A 19,814-nucleotide genomic window follows, 5' to 3' on the forward strand; every position below is an offset into this window, starting at 1 on the left:
AAAGTTGACCCGCATTTTTCTGTATTTTTGTATCTAGGGTTCTGAAAATTGCATTGGCATGATAATATATTATTAGTGCCTGTATTCAGAAAAATTTGACCATATTTTTTCTATCTAGGGTTCTACAAAGGGGCATTAGCATAATAAAATATTATTTGTGTCTGGATTTGGTAAACGCTGACCATCCTTTTATACGGTTCCACAAGAGGGCATTAGCATAATAAAATTATGTTTGTGTCGAGATTTGGTAAAATTTGACCATCCTTTTCTAACCACGTTTTACAAGGGAAGATTAGCATACTAATATTCTATTAGTGTCGTGATTGGGACAAAATTGACCATTTTTCTGTCTTTTTCTATCTAGGGTTCTACAATGGGTCATGAACATAATAAAATACTATTAACGTCTAGATTTGGAAAAGGTTGACCAACATTTTCTAGCTATGATTGTACAAATTGACCACGTCCATTATAAAATTAAATTCGTTTAAAAAATATTATTAACGAAATAATTTATATAAATTTGACAAAGGGGCATGAACATAATAAAATTTTATTAATGTCTAGATTTTGAGAAAGTTGACTCTTTTTCTTCCAGTTCTTCGTCAATTGCAGCAGACTAGCTCTGCCGATCGAAGAAGAGAGGAAGAAATCGGCAGGAGAGGAGCTTCCATGGTGAATTCTGCGGTATTTTTGCTGTTTTTAGGGTTTACGCAGTGCCATTTTTGGAAAATTGGGGGAGTCGCTCTTGAATTGCCCAAGCATGCTACCAAGTGCCTATCGGAGGATATTCACGCTCATTCGATCGTTTTGGGCGATTATAGCGTTTTGTTCGACGAACACATCGATGAACTTCCTACTGTCTCTGCCAAGGTGAGCTGACGGAAATTTTGAATGAGAATTCTTGCGTTTGTTGAGGAATTTTCTCGCGTTGACTCGCAAGATTTGTGTAGTTTGTGCGATTCTTGGTGATGTTCAGAAATTGTGGCGCGTAGTTTGCCGTTAATTTCTCTTTTTTTGATTTTTTTAAGGATCATTCATTCATTCGGAGAAGACTCTTTTATGCACAATCGCAATCATGACAGGGTTCTCCCATGTTTTTCAAGTTACCGTGTGATTTCTGTGTTTCTAGACGATGTTTAGAAATTAGATTTCGACTAATTTCACGATCATTCATACGCACAATCAACTCTTTTATTCACAATCCTAGTTATCAAAACACTGTCACGCATTTTCTGGGTTTTTGTGCAGGTTCTGAGTTTGAATGTCATGTTTAGAAATTAGAGAACCAATAATTTCTAACACGGCGGCATATGAAAGATCAAGATAATTTTCAACCGACCTTTCCCTAGGTTTTTTTGACATAACTTGAATGACAAAGCAGATTTGTCTAGCTATAACCTTAAGAATGAAAACTGTCATTTTAACTTGAAATCTATCTCTCTCTCTAAATTTTCTGTCTCTGCAGATCACATCGCCCTATGGGAACACACTTCACGACACTAAAAACGTATCTCACGGTCAATTTGCCTTCACAACAACGGAGGGAGGGCACTATGTGTTCTGCTTCTGGCAGGAATTTAACCCTCGTGGAGTGAAGTTGAGTGTGAACATGGACCTTAGAACTGGGGTTGCAGCAAAAGACTGGGACTCTATCGCAAAAAAGGAGAAGATTGAGGCAAGTCCCTGTAAAAAATTCTTACATTTTCTTGTGAAATCTTGTCGATTGATCCTTCTCTTGATAAAAAAAACAGGGGGTCGAGCTTGAACTGAGGAAACTGGAATTCCAGGTGCAAGCCATCCATGATAATTTGATTCACCTCAGGAACAAGTACGCTCAGCTCCCCTCTCATACTTGTTTCTTTCTCATTTTTATCTGTGTTTTAGATCTCTTTCTTTCTGAAATTTGCGTTCAAAGTTTGATGGGCTCTCACGGTTCAATTCATCCAAGATCATTTGATTTATCTTAAGAACAAGTACACCAGTTTTTCTCTGATACCTATTTATTCTCATTTTGATATGGGTTTTAGATTTCTTTCTCTTTCTGAAATTTGTGTTCAAAGTTTGATGGGTTCTGGTGGTGCAAGCTATCCATAATAGCTAGATTCACCTCAAGAACAAGTACACTCAGTTTTTCTCTCATATTTATTTCTTCTCATTTTGATAAATTTGTGTTCAAAGTTCGATGGGTTCTCGCGGTGCAAGCTACCCCTGGTAACTCGATTCACTTCAAGAACAATACACTCAGTTTCCCTCTCATACTTGCGTCTTTTCATTTTGATCAGGGTTTTATATCTCTTCCTCTTTCCGAAATTTGCGTTCAAAGTTTGATAGGTTCTCGCGGTGGAATCCATCCGGAGATCATTTGATTTATCTAAAGAACAGTTAAAACGCAGGGTGGAAGTGTCACTGCCTAATTTATTAGGGGGTTATGTAAAAGTATACCAGTCTAGCTGCCTATTTAAGGCAGATAGAACGTTGAACTTCACCGAGCGTCTCTACTGACTATTTTAGGGTTTCATTCCCTCGCTCCCAGGGCGGTGGGATCCCTCCCGCCGCCCTGCCTCTCATTCTCTCTTCCGATCATCCAAGATCTGACATGGGTATCAGAGCGAGTTTGAGGAAGAAGAAAGAGAAGGGAAGAAGAAGAAGGAAAAAAGAAGATGATGCCCTCCGATCGGGCTTCCCATGGGGAAGGAAGCGGAGAAGAGGGAGTTAGAGAAAGAAGTAGAAGCAAAGAAGAAGAAGAAGAAGATCTCCTCTGATCGGGCTTCCCAAGAAGGAGGAGGCGAGTTAGAGCAAGAAGGAGAAGAGGAGGAAAGAAGATCTCTTCTGTTCGGGCTTCCCAAGAGGAAGGAGGCGGAGAAGAGCGAGGTAGGCAAGGAGGAGGAGAAGAGAAGAAGACCGAGTAAGAGCAAGAAGAAGGAGAAGAGAAGAAGAAGAACCCTCTCATCGGGTTTCCGAAGAGGAAGGAAGCAGATAAGAGCAAGTTGAAGCCCTCCTAGACATCAGGCTTGAAGGGTGCCGGTGGGGGTGCGCCGGTGGCGGGCACGGGGTGCGCGGCAGACGGGCTGGGGGGTGCGCCGCAGACACAGGCCCGGGGTGCGCCGGTGGCGGGCACAGAGGTGCGCCGCAGACACGGCGACCGGGTGCGCTGGTGGCGGGCACAGGGGTGCGCCGCAGACGGGCACGGGGTGCGCCGCAGACGGGCACGGGGGTGCGCCGCAGACGGGCACGGGGGGGCGCCGCGGACGGGCACGGGGGCGCGCCGCGGGCGGGCACGGGGTGCGCCGCAGACGGGCACGGGGTGCGCCGCAGACGGGCACGGGGTGCGCCGCAGACGGGCACGGGGTGCGCCGCAGACGGGCACGGGGGTGCGCCGCAGACGGGCACGGGGTGCGCCGCAGACGGGCACGGGGGTGCGCCGCAGACGGGCACGGGGGTGCGCCGCAGACGGGCACGGGGGTGCGCCGCAGACGGGCACTGGGTGCGCCGCAGACGGGCACGGGTTGCGCCAGTGGTGGGCACAGGCTGGAGCTGGATTCTCTTCTATATGGGTTTTAGTCCTTGTTTCTCTAGCAAACTCTTTGATATGGATTTTAGATCTCTCTTTCTCTCTATCAAATTTGCACTCAAGAGCAAGTATCCCCTGTTTCTCTCTCTCTCATTAAACTCTTCTAGGTTTTATGAATTGGGTTCTTGATCTCACTGTCTCTATGAAATTATTATCAAAAAATTGATGGGGTTTGGTTGTGCAGGGAGGATAAGATGAGAGAGGTTAGTGAGGGAACGAACGCCAGGGTGGCATGGTTGGGGATTATGTCGCTGGGGGTTTGCATGGGGGCCTCCATGGTGCAGGTGTGGAACCTGAAGAAGTTCTTCAGAAGAAAGAGGCTCATTTGAGAATCGATTCGCTGGGTCGAGACTCTGAAAACTGATAACTGGATGATTTCAACAAAAGTCACTTCATATGCGTGGATGTCTCTCTCTCATCTCTCTCTATCTCCATCTTACACACTTCCTCAGTATCTCTCTCTCTTATTTTTGTATTATCTATCTCCATCTCTCTCACACACACTTCCTCTCTCTCTCTCTCTCTCTCTCTCTCTCTCTCTTCTTTCTATATGTTTATTGAGCTATCTTTATTGCTATCTCACGTACTTCCTCTCTCTTCTTTCTGTATATTTATCTAACTATAACTAACGCATAAATATCTATTTTTCTATGTCTATCTCACACTCCCTCTCTCTCTTCTTTCTGTATATTTATCTATCTATCTCTGCCTCACACACACTCACTGTTCTTTCGTTGTCTTCCAATCTCGCACATTGTCTCAATCTCCATATGTATTTCCTGTACCTTATCTATCGCTCTCATTCCCTCTGTCTATATCTATCTAACACTATCTACCTATCTCCCTGTCTATATCTATCTAACACTATCTATCTCTATCTCTCTCTCTGTCAATATCTATCTAACAGCATATGTCTCTATCTATCTACATCTATATCTATCTATCTACATCTATATCTATCTAACAGCATCTATCTCTATCTATCTATCTACATCTATATCTATCTAACAGCATCTATCTCTATCTTTCTATCTGTCTATATCTATCTAACACCATTTTTCTCTATCTATCTATCTCTGTCTATATCTATCTAACACCGTCTATCTCTATCTATCTATCTCTGTCTATATCTATCTAACACCATTTTTCACTTTCTATCTCTCTCTGTCTATATCTATCTAACACCGTCTATCTCTATCGATCTATCTCTGTTTATATCTATTTAACACCATCTATCTCTATCTATCTCTCTTGTCTATATCCATCTAACACCATCTATCTCTATCTATATCTATCTAACACTATCTATATCTATCTCTCTCTCTTTCGTTGTCTGTATAACACAATATATCTTTCTCCATTCTTTCTCTATATATAACACTATCTCTATCTAACACTATATATCTTTCTCCATTCCTTGTCTTTATCTATAACTCTTCTGTCACTATAGTTATCTATCTATCTCATTTTCTCTCAGTACACATGATATGATGGGAAAAACCTTCTCCACAACAACATAGATGAAAAATAATATTTTATGTATGCATTACTGCGAGCATCATCTTACTCGCTCAAGAATGCTCTCGTAATTTAATAAAATATTAGCCAATCAACGCCAATCATCCCTTAACAATTATTTAAACTTGGACTAAAATAAATGTCAAAACAATCAGCACTGGTAGAAAGCAATTAAAAAACAAATAACGGATTATCGCAGTATGAACTTTTTGTCATGTTCAAAAAATAGCACGCACCAACAAGAAGACGCCAAGTGGCGTCTTCTTATTTTTTTTGCCAGCGATGGTCAACTTGCTGACGTGGATTCCACCGTGGTAGCCAGGTGGACTCCACGGTGGCATCCACATCTCAGGCCGCCGCAGCCGCCCGTCTCCGGCCGCCTCCGCCGTCGCCAGCGCCCGTCTTCGGCCGCCGCCGCCGCACGTCGCTATCTCTCTCTATCTCTCTCTCTCTATATATCTCTCTCTCCTCGCGGATATAAATAGCATTGAACATCCCATCACGCCCTAATTGCGCCATTTTTCTCTTCCCTCAACGCCGCATCATCCGTCTCTCTCATGAAAAATCGATTTTCTCTCTCTCGTCAACACCGCATCATCTTCTCTCTCATGAAAAATCAATTTTCTTTCGCTCGTCAACGCCGCATCATCTTCTCTCTTGTGAATAATCGATTTTCTCTCGCTCGTCAATGCCACATCATCTTTCCCTCTCCTGAAGATCAATTTTCTCTCGCTCGTCAACGCCGCATCGTCTTCCCTCTATTGAAGATCGATTTTCTCTCTCTCCCAGTCTCGCTCTATTGAAGATCGAGAGATGTTTTCATCCACTTGCAGGAAGGTATAGCGGCCTTTTTCTCCCTCTCTCTCTCCTCAACGCCGTGACTTTCTGTTTCCATCCACTTGCAGGCAGGAATAGCGTCCTTTTTTATGACGTTTGAGCGTCGACGGCGGCCGGAGAGGGTCTCAGTACGGCGGCCGAAGAGGGTGTCCAATGTCGATAGTTTAATATCCATATTTGGATATCGATATCGATATTGGGACATCCATATCAATATGCGAATATCGATATCGATATTCCCGAATCCATATTTGGACATTTGGATATTGATATCGATATTTTGGTTTTCCATATTTGAACATCGATATCGATATTCCACAATATCCATATTTGGATAACGATATCGGTTATTTAGATTTGGATATTTGGACATGGATATCGACATTCCACGATGTCCATATTTTGACATCGACATCCATTTTTCAGATTTCCATACTTGGATATCGATATCGACATTTTAGATTTCCATATTTGGACATCGATATGGATATTTTAGTGCAGGCCATAAGAATCCTCCTGTGTCGTGCAGCTATAAGATATTCAGCCAAAGCAAAGGAGAATGTAAGTATCATATTCATAACTAAATTTCCTCTGTATAATTAATTAAACTATTCTTGTGTATCCGTTTGTCAAATAGGGCTGATTACCGAAGTTTTGTTTTTGGTTCGGATTCAAGCGATGTGTGCTCAAGTGACCCCGATGGATATTCAAGCGAAGAATGGAATGAAGAATTTGGTGACGGGCAGAGAAGTAGAAGAGAAGAACGTCAAGAAGAGTTATATGGTGATGACGAGGGTGAAATTATTTTGACCACACACAGCGGTAGAAGATATGATCCTGGGTGCCCCATCGATAATATTACAATTCAACTGGGCATGACATTTGAATCAGGTTCACAATTTAAAGCAGCCGTGAAGAACTACACCATATACAATGGGTTCAATGTTAGGTTTAAAAGGTCTACGGAGAATATAGTGGAAGTTGTATGCCAGGAACATTGTCCATGGAGGATATATGCTAGTTGGGGTCCTACGAGGGAGGCCTTTGTCATAAAGGCAGTAAATGATGAACATAGGTGCAATAGGGCTCCCATGAACATACAAGCCGATTATCGTTGGATCTCAGAACACTTCTTAGATACTATTCGAAGGGATATGAATTATAAGGTAGTAGATATGGTGCGAGAATTGCATGAAAAGTATGGAATCATAGTTTCGCGGGGCACATGTTATAATGCAAGGTCCTAGGCGCGCAAGATGCTTCAAGGTTTGAATGAGAATTATCACATGCTACCCTGCTATGTGGCCGAGTTACAGAAAGTGAATAGGAACAGTACTTTCCAGTTGGAGGTGGAGCATGACATTCATAATTCTTTGCCTAGGTTTAGCAGACTCTATATTTGCTTTGAATCTCTAGCAAGGGGATTCCTTGAGGGCTGTAGACCAGTGATTGGGTTGGATGGTTGTTTTTTGAAAACCGAATTGAAGGGGCAGTCGTTGAGCGCCGTGGGGAGGGATGGGAATAACCAGATGTTCCCTATTGCTTGGGCGGTGGTAGAAGGGGAAAATCAAGATTCTTGGACTTGGTTTATTAGCCTGCAGATGACTGATTTAAGAATTGTTGATGGTTACGGTTGGACGATTATAAGCAATCATCAAAAGGTATTTAATTGACTTATTTTAAGACTTACTTGGTTAAGGTGGAACCAATGTTGTGCACTAAAACCTTGATACGCTTTGACATTTTGCAGGGTATCGAGAATGCAGTGGCAGGTTTGTTACCGAATGCGGAGCATAGGAATTGCGCAAGACATATTTATGCAAATTGGAAGAAGAAGGGACATTCCACTTACATCTTGAGGAACCTATTTTGGAAAGCAGTGAAGTGCACAACCCGTGAAGGATTCCAGAGGGTCATCGGACAAATGAAGACATTGAAAGCAGAAGCCGTGCAAGATCTTGTAGAGGTAGGCGTACAAAAGTTTTGCAGGGCTTTTATTTCTGACAAGCCGAAATGTGAGGTTATTGATGACAATATGTCTGAGTGTTTCAATAGCTTCATCTTGCGGAGTAGGTCTAAACCTATCATCGACATGTTGGAATACATTAGAATGGCAATCATGGAGCGTATAGTTAAGAAGAGGGATTTATTCTCCGAGAGTGCTGATTCCTTATGCCCTCGGATAAGACGGGTACTCGCAGATAATAGACTCAAGTGTAGGACATGTAGTGTTTTCCATGCAGGCCATCTTAAATTCGAGGTTAGCACACACGGAGAAGGATTCGTGGTTGACCTGCATGCCCAACACTGTACCTGCAGATATTGGGCTATCACGGGCATTCCATGCCCGCATTCTATTGCGTGCATTCACTTTATCCGGGCGAACCCTGCTAATTACATCAACGAATGGTTGAAGAGGGATTCATTCCAGCTAGCTTATAGTTATGGTATCCCGCCGATGAATAGGAAAAACCTGTGGGGGAAAAATGAGGGAAGCTACCTCTTAACCCCATTGGCGAAGAAACAACCGGGAAAGCCGAAGCGTAGAAGAAGAACTGACGTTAATAAGGCAGGTCCTAGTGGTCTAAGATTAACCAAGAAAGGCGTGCAAATGCACTGCTCTCTCTGCAACCAAGGCGTCCATAATAGAAAGACATGCGACAATACAAGGCTACAACCTGCATGCAAAGTATGGATTGAGTTTTTTGTTGAACTTCCTTTATAGCCTCGATTTTCATTAAACATAAAATATTAAAGCACATCTTGATCAATCATACAGGGATCACAGTCTTCTTCAGGATGATTCAGCAAATTGTTGAAGAGCATGACCAAGTTCCAGATTTGATTGTTTCTTCATTTTAATTAACTACTACGTAATTGTTTGGTCAGTACTCGGATATTAATCGGTCACCATATTTTATAGGTACCAAAACAGAAATAACCTATGCCGTACGACTGATGCCCCATAGGACCCACATAGATCTATTCACCTCATCTCAAGGTAAAGAGCTAGCAAGGACCTAAACATGTGTCGCAAGTGTAGGACATGCAATGTTGAAATTTGGCTGTGTATTAGTATGCCACCCGTGTTTGTTTTCGTGCGTTATAAGTTGTACACGGGAATGTTGGATATCCTATATATTTCAGGATATTGAAATATGGAATATCGATATCAAGTTATATCGATATCAATATCCAAAAATCGATTTCCGGGAATATCGATAACGATATCGAATATTGATAGTGGGGAATATCGAAATCAATAACGGTAGAGGGTAAGAGAGAGAGATGGATGGTACATGTCACACGTAACATGGAGAGAGAGATACAGGGAGAGAGAGGAGTGAGAAAACAGAGTGTGTGAGAGAGAAGCGAGAGTGAGAGAGGAGAGAGAGTGTGTGAGAGAGAAGAGAGAGTGCGTAAGAGAGGAGAGAGAGTTGAAAGTGAGTGAGAGACAAGTGAGAGTAGAGAGTGTATGTGAAAGAGAGACTGGGAGAGAGAGAAAATTGATCTTCAATAGAGGGAAGACGATGCGACCATCTAAAGAGAACAGGAAGATTCAGATTTTTCTCATAACCATGGCAATGAATATGGTCAATCCATCAAGAAAATGATATTAAAATAGCATGAATTTTTTTTACGAACCATTACAACGTTTGAATGTGTGCAGATTGGCGTTAAAAATTTTGAGAAACAGGGAGATAGAGAATTTGAGTTAGGGAGAACCCAATATTTGAGTTAGGGAGAATTTGAGTGCAAAAGAAAGTGAACTGCTTTAGAAAGAGAGGTTTTTCCAAATTCTTATCTGGCCGGAATTAAGCTTGCGGCGCTGCGAAGGACATGCCCCTTCCTCCCCAACCACCGAACAGCTATGAGAATCAGCGATTAAAGATTCAATGCGATAAACGATATTAGAGCTAGATAGCGACCTCCTTGGCTATAGGGGTCTACCAGCGAGAAACCCATTTGGTGAGGTCTCTCTTTTGCCCACCCCATCATTTTCTCTTACCGTTTTTCTCTCTAACTCTAGCTCGAGGTCTACTCACCCGTCCTTTGGCTCTTGCCCTAACTTTATCTCTCTATCTCTGTCTCTCGCATCGAAACCGACGATAATAGGAGGGGTTGGAGGTCGCCTTCAATCCTGCACTATCTACTTGGCCTTCTCGCAATAAACACCCCTTCCACTCCTTCCCACCACCTCGCCGCCCACATAATTTCCCTCCTCCCTTTTTCTTCATCGGGTTTCCCCTTATTACTCGTCTCCACTCTCCTTGGTATCGCCCTTCCTCGTTCTTCTGAGAGAAGCTTTCTCATCCCCCTTCTTTCCCCGACCAGAAAGCGACCATCTAAAGAGAACAGGAAGAGGTAGAGCGAGAGAGAGGATTTCCCGTAACGTCTCCTACTCTTGACCTTCCAGTTCTGTGAGGATTCCCCTCGTTCTACCTTTCAGCCTACCTCGACTTTTCTGCTGGGTATTTCGTTCGATTTTTCACGAGAGAGAAGATGATACGGCGTTGACGAGCGAGAGAAAATCGATTTTTCACGAGAGAGAAGATGATGCGGCGTTGACGAGCGAAAGAAAATTGATTTTTCATGAGAGAGAAGATGATGCGGCGTTGACGAGAGAGAGAAAATCAATTTTTCATGAGAGAGACGGATGATGCGGCGTTGAGGGAAGAGAAAAATGGCGCAATTAGGGCGTGATGGGATGTTCAATGCTATTTATATCCGCGAGGAGAGAGAGATATATATAGAGAGAGATAGAGAGAGAGATGGATAGATAGATAGAGAGAGATAGCGACGTGCGGCGGCGGCGGCCGAAGACGGGCGCTGGCGACGGCGGAGGCGGCCGGAGACGGGCGGCTGCGGCGGCCGCCGGGGACGGGCGGCGGCGGCCTGAGATGTGGATGCCACCGTGGAGTCCACCTGGCTACCATGGTGGAATCCACGTCAGCAAGTTGACCATCGCTGGCAAAAAAATAAGAAGACGCCACTTGGCGTCTTCTTGTTGGTGCGTACTATTTTTTGAACATGACAAAAAGTTCATGCTGCCTGGCTGACAAATGTGAAAGTTCATGCAGCTACATAGTATTTCCTCTATATGTAAACTATTTACGGTCTAATCAAACGAGGTTAATTAAATACTTTTCGGGGGGCGATTTTGCGTGGTGGGCGGTTCTAAACTTCGCGCAAACTGGGCGAACAAGAAGTTCAAATCAAGTCGCCCTCCTATTCCGTCCACGTTACATCATCCGTCCCGTCCCTTATCGGTCAGTATAAAATGTAGCTTTCTCCGAAGTTTGTTTTATCTTGCCGCCTTCTTCTCCAAGTCTGCCATGGCGGAGGCGGACTGAGCCACTCAAACCAGGAGCGACGAGATCGACGGCATCTTCAACCAAATGAAGAAATCCGAGCCGAAGAAGAAGACGATTACTACGGCGAATCTGTACCACGCCGATGGAATCGCGGTGATGAAGAAAATCTCGAAACAGAAGAAGAATATGAAGTCAGCTGTGGAGGATCTGGAAAGCACCGCTCGAATCTCGAAGAAGAAGAAGGCGGATATGGAAAAAACCGCCGAAATCTCGAAGAAGATTATGAAGAAGAAGAAGGTTGATTCGGAGGATCTGATCAGGAATGCCGAAATCTCGAAGAAGATGAAGAAGAAGGTGGATTCGGAGGATCCGAACAGGACTGCCGAAATCTCGAAGGAGATGAAAATGAAGAAGAAGGTGGATGTAGAGGATGTGGACATCGCGGTCGAAAATTTGAAGAAGAAGAAGAAGGATGAGAAGGCGGGAGGGGGGAACGAGATCGACGATATATTCGAGGCGCTGCGAAGGAAGCAGAGTGAGGTTCAGGCGGCGATGGAGGAGCAATTTGAGAGGGCGAGGGCGAGGAAATTGAATGAACGGGAGGAGGATGGAATAAGGAAGGTTAGGGTTTCTGAGGGGAAGAAGAGGCCGCGGAGGAGGACTGCCGATGGACTGCCGATCTATTCTGCGGAGGAACTCAGCGTTGCGAATGCGGACGCCGGAGGAACTCCTCTCTGCCCCTTCGATTGTTCTTGCTGCTTCTAGCTGCCGAATCGATCCAGGTACGAAGAATCCGTAATTTCTTCTCGATTTTCGCTGCTCTTTTTTTGATCGAGTTCATGATGGAATTTTAAGATTTGATCTTCTGTTCTTGATCCAGTCGGTTAAAGATCGCAATGTTATTAGACAGATTCTGCCTAATATTTTGTGTTGCTCCTTTCTTCTTGATTTTTGGATGATCCTTGTGCATTTTTTTTTGTTTGATCCTTTGTTGAGTTTATCCTCGAATGACGAATTTCTAAGATTTGATCATCTGTTCATGATCCAGACGGTAAATGATCGCAATGTTGTTAGACAGATGCTGCCTAATATATGGTATTGCTCAATTCTTCTTGATTTTCAGCTGATCCTTGATTGAATTTATCCTTGAATGATGAATTTCTAGTCGCAAAAACAGATTCTGCCGAATCGGGAGATTTGATCATCTGAGATAGATTATTTAATCATGTCGTCGTCATCATGTTGAATGAATATTTGTAAGATTGTGCATTTGAACTAGTTCATACTCATATGATGGATTTTAATCCTCGGAAAAAACCGTCTAAGGTCAAGCATTTAATCATGTTGAATTCGTCATGTTTTTCGGCAATGCCAAAACCTACTCGTTTTCAAAGACTCAAAATTTAACTTTATTGTATTTATCAAGGTCGAGAATTGAATCATAAAATTTCTCCTGACCTAATCAGTTTGAGTATTGTTTCAACAAAACTTTTCATCATTTTGGAACAAAATCAGGAAAGCTAGTCGAGAAATTGTTGTTATCCATGTTCAGACCCATTACAATCTGATGATCTTCTCATTACAATTTTTAAAATGTCATTCTCGTATCAGTTTTACAGTTTCCATGTCTCCATACCATGATCTTATCATCATCATCACCACCGATATAGTGATTCATTTGTTTGTTGAAGATTGAAGTTCATACCATTTTGCGTTAATCTTTCCCTTTCCTGCGGTATTCAATATAATATCGTCCTCGATTATTAGAACCTGATTATGACTTTCATCACCTTCTTACAACCAATGGCTATGAATGTGGCATAGAAACGAGTATTACTTCATGCACCATGATAATGATCATGTTCTTGAGCATTTTACCAGATTTAGAAAGTTGATTAGCACGAATCGTTTGTTTTTTCAGGTGGAATTAAATCTGGTAAACCGGTGTTAAGCTGATCCAGAAATTTCATATTTGGGGTAAATTCTTCTTCATTTTTGGCTGATCCTTGCCTCGATCTAATTCACTCTCTAATGATGAATTTCTCAGAAAAGTCAAAAAAATTATATTTAAGATGGCAAAATTAGATAAGATTCAGTGGAAAACTTTTGCATACATTCTTCATCGGTTAAGAAAAATATAATTTGGCAAAAAGAAATAATTAAACAATCTCTAGACTTGCTTGAATTTAGAAGCACAAACAACTAAAGGTATTATCACTCATCATCATAATCCTCGTCTTGATCTAAACTCATCGGCGCAAAAACAAGATTTGGGTTTTGAAAATCACCCATGCCATTAAGAATTGGATCTTCATCCCGAGGAAAAGAATCTAAACTGACCTTGACAGCATCATCAGCCGTTGCAGATAGCTCCCTCTCACCGACAGGTATTTCTTCCTGTCCAAATCTCTCGAAATTTGCGCTTCTGTCCCTGTTGAGGGGAGGCCTGCCGCGGCCTCTCCCCCTGCCTCTTCCTCTGCCTCTTGGGCTGCCTACCATCTGCCATGAAATAATCATCATTTCATCAAAGTTTTAGAGGAAACTTATGTTATTATTTTTTTCTGTTGCTTACTGTTTTAAGAAGGGGCTTCCTCTGCTCCTCTTGCTCTGATGGATCCTCTCCCAGTATTTTCCTATTCATTAAACAAAAAAAAAGTTTAGTTAATGGCTGTTTTGATTAGTTTTACCTTTTATTCATGAAACAAAAAAAAGTTAATTTAATAACTATTTAATGCCTGGTTTGATAAGTTTTACCTTCTGTTCATTAAATAAAAAAAAAAGATTATTTAATGGCTGTTTTGATAGGTTTAGCCTTCTATTAATTTAACAAAAAAATATTATTTAATGACTATTTAATGGCTGCTTTGATAAGTTTTACCTTCTATTCATTAAACAAAAAAAGATTATTTGATGACTATTTAATGGCTGTTTTGATAAGTTCTACCTTCTATTCATTAAACAAAAAAAAGGTTTATTTAATGACTATTTAATGGCTGTTTTGATAAGTTTTACCTTCTATTCATTAAACAATTTTTTTTTATTTAATTACTATTTAATGGCTGGTTTTATAAGTTTTACCTTCTATTCATTAAGCAAAAAAAATTATTTGATGACTATTTAATGGCTGTTTTGATAAGTTCTACCTTCTATTCATTAAACAAAAAAAAAGTTTATTTAATGGCTGGTTTGATAACTTTTACCTTCTCTTTGAGATGCCGTTGTCCTCTCCCTTTGGATGGGCTTCACCCAAGTTGGGCACTTGATCAACTACGTGGGTCAGAAAGTCGAAGGCGCTGTAGCTCTTTATGCACTGTTTTCTGAACAATACCCATGAATCGATCAGTAGTGTTTAATTTGGAAGGCATTTAAATCGATTAGTAAACAAAACAATTTTTATTTATGATTCAATACAACAAATGATTTAGTGATTAACATGGTAAAGTTTTCTTCCTTGAATAACGAATAATGATGTTATTAACATGGGATTTCTAATTGGGATTCACAAATAAGCAAGTAATCATCATCAATGGTAGAGAAAATTGCCTCTTGAACTTACAAGTGCAGGGAGTTCATCGTCTTGGCTCCTCTCTGGAGAGTAATTTCGTAGGTTCTATCACATAAATCTTGTAGAAACAGTTCCAACGCTTTTGCTGCAATACATAATCTGGAAACATCATTTATTTTTTCATAATCATAAAAAATAATCTAATAAAATCAAAGTTTTGTTTAACTCAACAGATCAATGTTTACTTGTTCATACTATAAAATGAATAGGGGAATTAAACTCACAGACTAAGAGAGGCACAGCCAAGGCGATTTTCCCCACATCCTCATCTGCCTGCATAATCTTTTTGATACGCGACTGCAGTGGAACGATAAAAAATTCGGAATTCAGGCATCTGACGATCCTTTTATCCCCAAAAATGTAGTTTATTCAAGATAATGAGGGAAGAGATCATGCACATTTCATGAAAAAAATGATATTTTCTTCAGAAATAATGCATCAATTTTAAGAATTTGAAAGCCAACGGAATAAACTAAATCACAAGATCAGTTTGAGATCCCTTGTTTCTCGTGTTTCTCGCGAAGAATGCAGATTCAAACTATTTTTTATCCGTCAGTGATTACGAACCTCGAAACTGATCGATCACATATGCACAAGTGATGATCTCAAGGCATAGATCAATTCCAAAGATTGCCGGAAGGTGTAAACCCTAGAATGAGATCCGGAGACCGACATGCGAGAAATCTGATCAAAGTCCAGCGGCACGGAAATCTCATTCGTGCAAGGAATAAACAATACAGAAGCCAAACGCGCATCGGATAAAACCAGAAACAAATCCGCCGGTCCGGCATGACACGCGATCTCAGCAGATCTCAAGTTTGAAGAAATTACGGCATAAAAATACAAAAAAATATTTAAAACGGACGGCAAGAGATCGGTAGAAACATTGAAGGGAAAGTACCGCGGGAAATCTCGTGCCGAGCTTCTTCCTCATCGTTCTCTGCCGATCCAATCTATAAGCGCGCGCGTGTGATTTCTTGAAAAAAAAGAAAAAAAACTATGATCGGTAGGTCTTTGATTTTCCCTTCAGGTAAGATCTAATTAGAGGTGCCCGGGAAATGGAGGGGATGACGAGCTCCGTTCTTGACCGTCCGATTGCTGTAGCCTGTCGGATGGAGGAGCCACGTGTCAATCTGTCTTTCCATGCCCCCATCTCTCTCTCTCTCTCTCTCCTTCTCTCTTTCCCTCCCCTTTCTCTCTCCCTCTCTCTCTCTCTCTCTCTCTCTCTCTCTCTCTCTCTCTCCCTTTCTCTCCTCTCTCCCCGCTTTCTCTCTCCTTTCTCTCTCTCTCTCTCCCTTTATCTCTCCCTATATCTCTCTTCTCTCTCCCTTTTCTCTCTCCTCTCTCACCCCTCTTTCTCTCTCTCCCTTTCTCTCTCTTCTCTCTCCCTTTCTCTCTCCTCTCTCACCCCTCTTTCTCTCTCCTCTCTCCCCCTTTCTCCCTCCTCTCTCACCCCTCTTTCTCTATGTCCCCTTTCTCTCTCCCTCTATCTCTCCCCTTCTCTCCCTTTCTCTCCGTTCCTCTCCCTCCCTCTTTCTCTCTCCTCTCTCTCCCCTTTTCTCTCCTCCTCTTTCTTTCTCTCTCTCTCCCCCCTTTCTCTCTCCCTCTCTCTCCTTCTCTCTCTCCCTTTCTCCCCCCCTTTCACTCTCCCTCTCTCTCCCCCCTTTCTCTCTCCTCTCTCTTTCTCCCTCGATCTATCTATGTATTGCTATCTCACCACTGGTCTATCTTTCTCTATCTCAGTATTTGTCTCCCTTTCTATCCCCCTCTCCCCCTATCTATCTCTATTTATCACGCGGTCAAATCTAGAGCTATGTCAATCGCTTGAATTTGGCGTGTGCCGGCCTCAGTGCTTGGTGCAGAACATTGAGCAGCATTGATCTCTTGCAGCGGAAGTCTCTTATAATAGCTTAAGATCACATAGAAGGGGCTAGAGGAAAGAGAGGGGGCGTAGCCCCATCGAGGAATAGGGTCATTGCATTGATATCATAAAAGGTTACATCGTAGTCATGATCGTCACATGGGGGAAGACAAAGGATGATACCAAAGTAACGAGATGAGGCGTGGCGATCACACACGCCACCCCTGCCTTGACAATCGCCCACGCCACCAGCACCCGTGCTGACACCTATCGCGCGCAGACTGCACGACACCATCGTATTCGGCACCTCAAGCCGGGTGCAGCGCGCCTATCACTACCCCCGGGGGCACCACGCCCCAATGGCGCCTCGGCACTCAATGCGCGCCACTGCCTTAGTCTCTTGGCGAGATGTCTCCCGCCCCACACCCCGCACACACAATGCGCGCGCTGCCCGCACGGCTGCTGCACGGCTCCCCGCACAACTCCACGCGCTGCACCCGCGGCACGCCGCCCGGCCTACGCGTCCTGCACCCGCGCGCAGCGCTTGGCGCTCCTGCAAAGGGTTGGCGCGCGGCGCTTGGCGCTCCTGCAAAGGGTTGGCACACAGAGCTTGGCGCCTGCGTGCTCGCACATGTCGGCACGTGCGCCCAACACGCGCCGACTTCACTTGATCCATCCCTCCTAAGCGCGAATGGGCACGCGCACCGTCCGCAATGAATCACCACTACGGGGGCGATGGCCTGAAAGATCAGGTTGGCCATCACCACCCTCAGTGCATCGTAGCACTAAATAGGACTCAATCATTAGAGATTGTGAGTCTCATGCGAACACGCCCTCCTAATAAGTATGCAGGCCTCTGGGCAGGGAATGCCGTCTAGTTAGGGGCCTAATCCTATCTCACACGATTGTATGCCTATATCTCCTTCTCTCTCTCTCTCTCTCTCTCTCCCTTTCTATCTCCTTCTCTCTCTCTCCCTCTATCTATCTATGTATTGCTATCTCACACAATTATTATCTATAAATCTATATATCTAATATCTTTCTCACTCTCCTTTTGTCTTTCCATTTCCCTCTCCCTCTATTTATTTATATCTCACCCTCATTTATTTATCTCTCTCTCTCCCTTTCTCTCTCCTCTCTCCCTCGACCTCTATCTTTGTCTGCCAAATAGTCACACCACAGCTAAGAACAATGCTTGAATTGATTGCTTGGGCATGAACATTGGGTAGACTTCTCACATGCAGTGGAAATCTCTTGGGAATGCTTGAGATTGCTTGGGGGTTTGAAGGAGATAGGGCTAAGCCCTTAGGAGAACACCGAGGTATTTTACTACTACACATGTAAAGAGAGATCAGTGGTCTTAGCCATTACATAGACACGATGCTGGTATATGAATGTAGAGACGGCACGTAGCCCGTGCTATTAGGAAGTAGTGCTATAACGCCCTGGGCCCCAAAGCACGTCGCGCGCACTTGCAGGCACCACCGCTCCAAGCATGCCCCCGGGCCGTGCACTCCATGTGCCCATGGACTGTGACCATAGGTGCAACTGCTGGACGACTATTCCAGCTGGACCGACGTCCACTCGCAGCACCACCATGATCAAAGCCCAACCTTGGCACTATGTGTGCCTCTAACACCCACACCAACCTCTTCCACTTTGGTCTTTGTTGGCGCCGATGTGCTCAACGCCCAAAGCCTTGGCGCCTGCTCACCATAACACCACCCGTGGGACACACCATGCGCCCCCGATCCATCTCGGTGCGTCCCAAGCCATGGCTACATCTGCTGCGGCACCCCGCACGAATTTTCTCTTGGGTGCACCGCTTCGCCCTACGCAAGTAGTACCTACAGAACACGACACGTGCAATAACAGCCCACATCCAGCCTCCCCCTGATGCACTGTGTCTGTGTTCCGGCAGGCATGAGCACCATGAGGGCTTTGGCATTAAGTATCAACAACGGGCGTCACCGCCCGTGGTGTGTGTTGTGGTTACATGACAGTCTCAGATCTCATCCCTAGTATACGGGGTTTATTCTAGGGAAAGTACGCATCGGACTACCCGCAAACTTTGCGCGTGAATGGTGCATACGTTAGGGCCTTATGTTGTCTCATACACATGTCTATCTATCTATTTATTTATCTCTCTTTCTTATATTTGTCTCACTCTCTTCCTTTTGCATCTCCCTTTCCCTCTATCTATCTCAATCTTAAACACCCACCAATCTCTCTCTCCTCTCTCTCCCTTACCCTCTAGCTATATATCTATCATTCTCGATCTCACACACTTATCAATCTCTCTCTCTCTCCCTTTCTCTCTCCTATCCTCTCTCCATTTCCCTCTGGCTATCTATCTATCTCTATATCAGACATGTATATATTTGTATCTATCTAATATATATCTCACGCCTGCATTTCTATCTCCCTCTCCCTCTATCTATCTCTATCACACACACTCATCACTCTCACTCTCTCTCAATCAATCAGATGGCAAGGCTGCTGTGGAAAATTTAATACCCTTGGAGAATTGGCATAACATGCCATAATTCCTTTAAAGAAGTTGCATAGTTGTTGATATTTTAGTGACACAAACAATGAATTACTGCACTTGCATACATACATAACTGATTTATTCAATGTCAGTTGAAAAACGCTTCAAAGAGCATGTAAAAGGCAATCGGAGTATTATTTTCTTGATTTTATGAATCTTGCATTTTTTGCATTTGTTTTAGGAGATTTCATTTTTTTTTTGAGGATTAACCATAAATTTTACAATTTTTGAACTGCAATGTATTAAATATTTTTTCCCAAACATCTGAGTAAGACATCAATTAAACTTTTAAATAAGGCATTGGTGTTATCAAAGAAAATTTAGTAATTAAATTCATTATATTATGCACATAGATTACTTATCAATTTAATACATTGGTGAAAAATCATCAGAGATGATGTCACAGGTAAGCGAGCAAAAATAGACAGTAATGATTCTTTTTCTTTTACTTCAAACTCTAGGAGAGGTATACTGATGAACTCTAAGTCATATATCTTTGCAGTAATCTATTAATTGAACTGAACTCGTAATTATCTTTGCAGCAGTCACATAACTCATGCCATTTGTATGAAATAGTTGAATAGAAGGCTAAA

General features: G+C 42.9%; 3 protein-coding genes across 4 annotated transcripts; 2 read left to right on the plus strand and 1 right to left on the minus strand.

Annotated features, from left to right (window-relative positions):
- Positions 1-604: 604 nt before the first annotated feature.
- Positions 605-3,973, plus strand: LOC144704889 (transmembrane emp24 domain-containing protein p24delta3-like). The gene is made up of 4 exons (XM_078577460.1): positions 605-873; positions 1,469-1,678; positions 1,755-1,831; positions 3,759-3,973. Exons 1-4 carry the CDS (start codon positions 673-675, stop codon positions 3,901-3,903), a joined length of 633 nt encoding a protein of 210 aa, XP_078433586.1. The 5' UTR covers positions 605-672; the 3' UTR covers positions 3,904-3,973.
- Positions 3,974-11,228: 7,255 nt separating this feature from the next.
- On the plus strand, positions 11,229-13,245 carry LOC144704614 (uncharacterized). Of its 2 annotated transcripts, XR_013581861.1 has the most exons (3): positions 11,229-12,026; positions 12,293-12,339; positions 13,166-13,245. XR_013581861.1 is itself a non-coding variant. In XM_078577092.1 (2 exons), the coding sequence occupies exon 1, from the start codon at positions 11,329-11,331 to the stop codon at positions 12,007-12,009; it is 681 nt and encodes a 226-aa protein (XP_078433218.1). In that variant the 5' UTR covers positions 11,230-11,328; the 3' UTR covers positions 12,010-12,026; positions 13,166-13,245. The 2 variants fall into 2 exon arrangements, 1 of the variants encoding a protein (XP_078433218.1); XM_078577092.1 differs by lacking the exon at positions 12,293-12,339 and having other exon boundaries at positions 11,230-12,026.
- A 155-nt stretch (positions 13,246-13,400) lies between these two features.
- Positions 13,401-15,870, minus strand: LOC144704615 (uncharacterized). The gene is made up of 6 exons (XM_078577094.1): positions 15,711-15,870; positions 15,034-15,106; positions 14,801-14,894; positions 14,445-14,561; positions 13,817-13,877; positions 13,401-13,743 (listed from the first exon to the last, which is right to left on the minus strand). The coding sequence occupies exons 1-6, from the start codon at positions 15,741-15,743 to the stop codon at positions 13,459-13,461; spliced, it is 663 nt and encodes a 220-aa protein (XP_078433220.1). The 5' UTR covers positions 15,744-15,870; the 3' UTR covers positions 13,401-13,458.
- Between the last annotated feature and the right edge of the window lie 3,944 nt (positions 15,871-19,814).

The sequence above is a fragment of the Wolffia australiana genome, chromosome 6 (assembly GCF_029677425.1).
Source record: "Wolffia australiana isolate 7733 chromosome 6, ASM2967742v1".
NCBI lineage: Eukaryota > Viridiplantae > Streptophyta > Magnoliopsida > Alismatales > Araceae > Wolffia > Wolffia australiana.

Coding starts and splice junctions, on each gene's coding strand:
- LOC144704615 (XM_078577094.1), bottom strand. CDS start 15,743: ATGAGGAAGAAGCTCGGCACGAGATTTCCCGCG. Junction 15,107..15,710: donor TCGGCACGAGATTTCCCGCG/GTACTTTCCCTT, acceptor GTTCCACTGCAG/TCGCGTATCAAAAAGATTAT. Junction 14,895..15,033: donor GGCTGTGCCTCTCTTAGTCT/GTGAGTTTAATT, acceptor TATGTATTGCAG/CAAAAGCGTTGGAACTGTTT.
- LOC144704614 (XM_078577092.1), top strand. CDS start 11,329: ATGAAGAAATCCGAGCCGAAGAAGAAGACGATTACTACGGCGAATCTG.
- LOC144704889 (XM_078577460.1), top strand. CDS start 673: ATGGTGAATTCTGCGGTATTTTTGCTGTTTTTAGGGTTTACGCAGTGC. Junction 1,679..1,754: donor CAAAAAAGGAGAAGATTGAG/GCAAGTCCCTGT, acceptor TAAAAAAAACAG/GGGGTCGAGCTTGAACTGAG. Junction 1,832..3,758: donor TTGATTCACCTCAGGAACAA/GTACGCTCAGCT, acceptor TTGGTTGTGCAG/GGAGGATAAGATGAGAGAGG.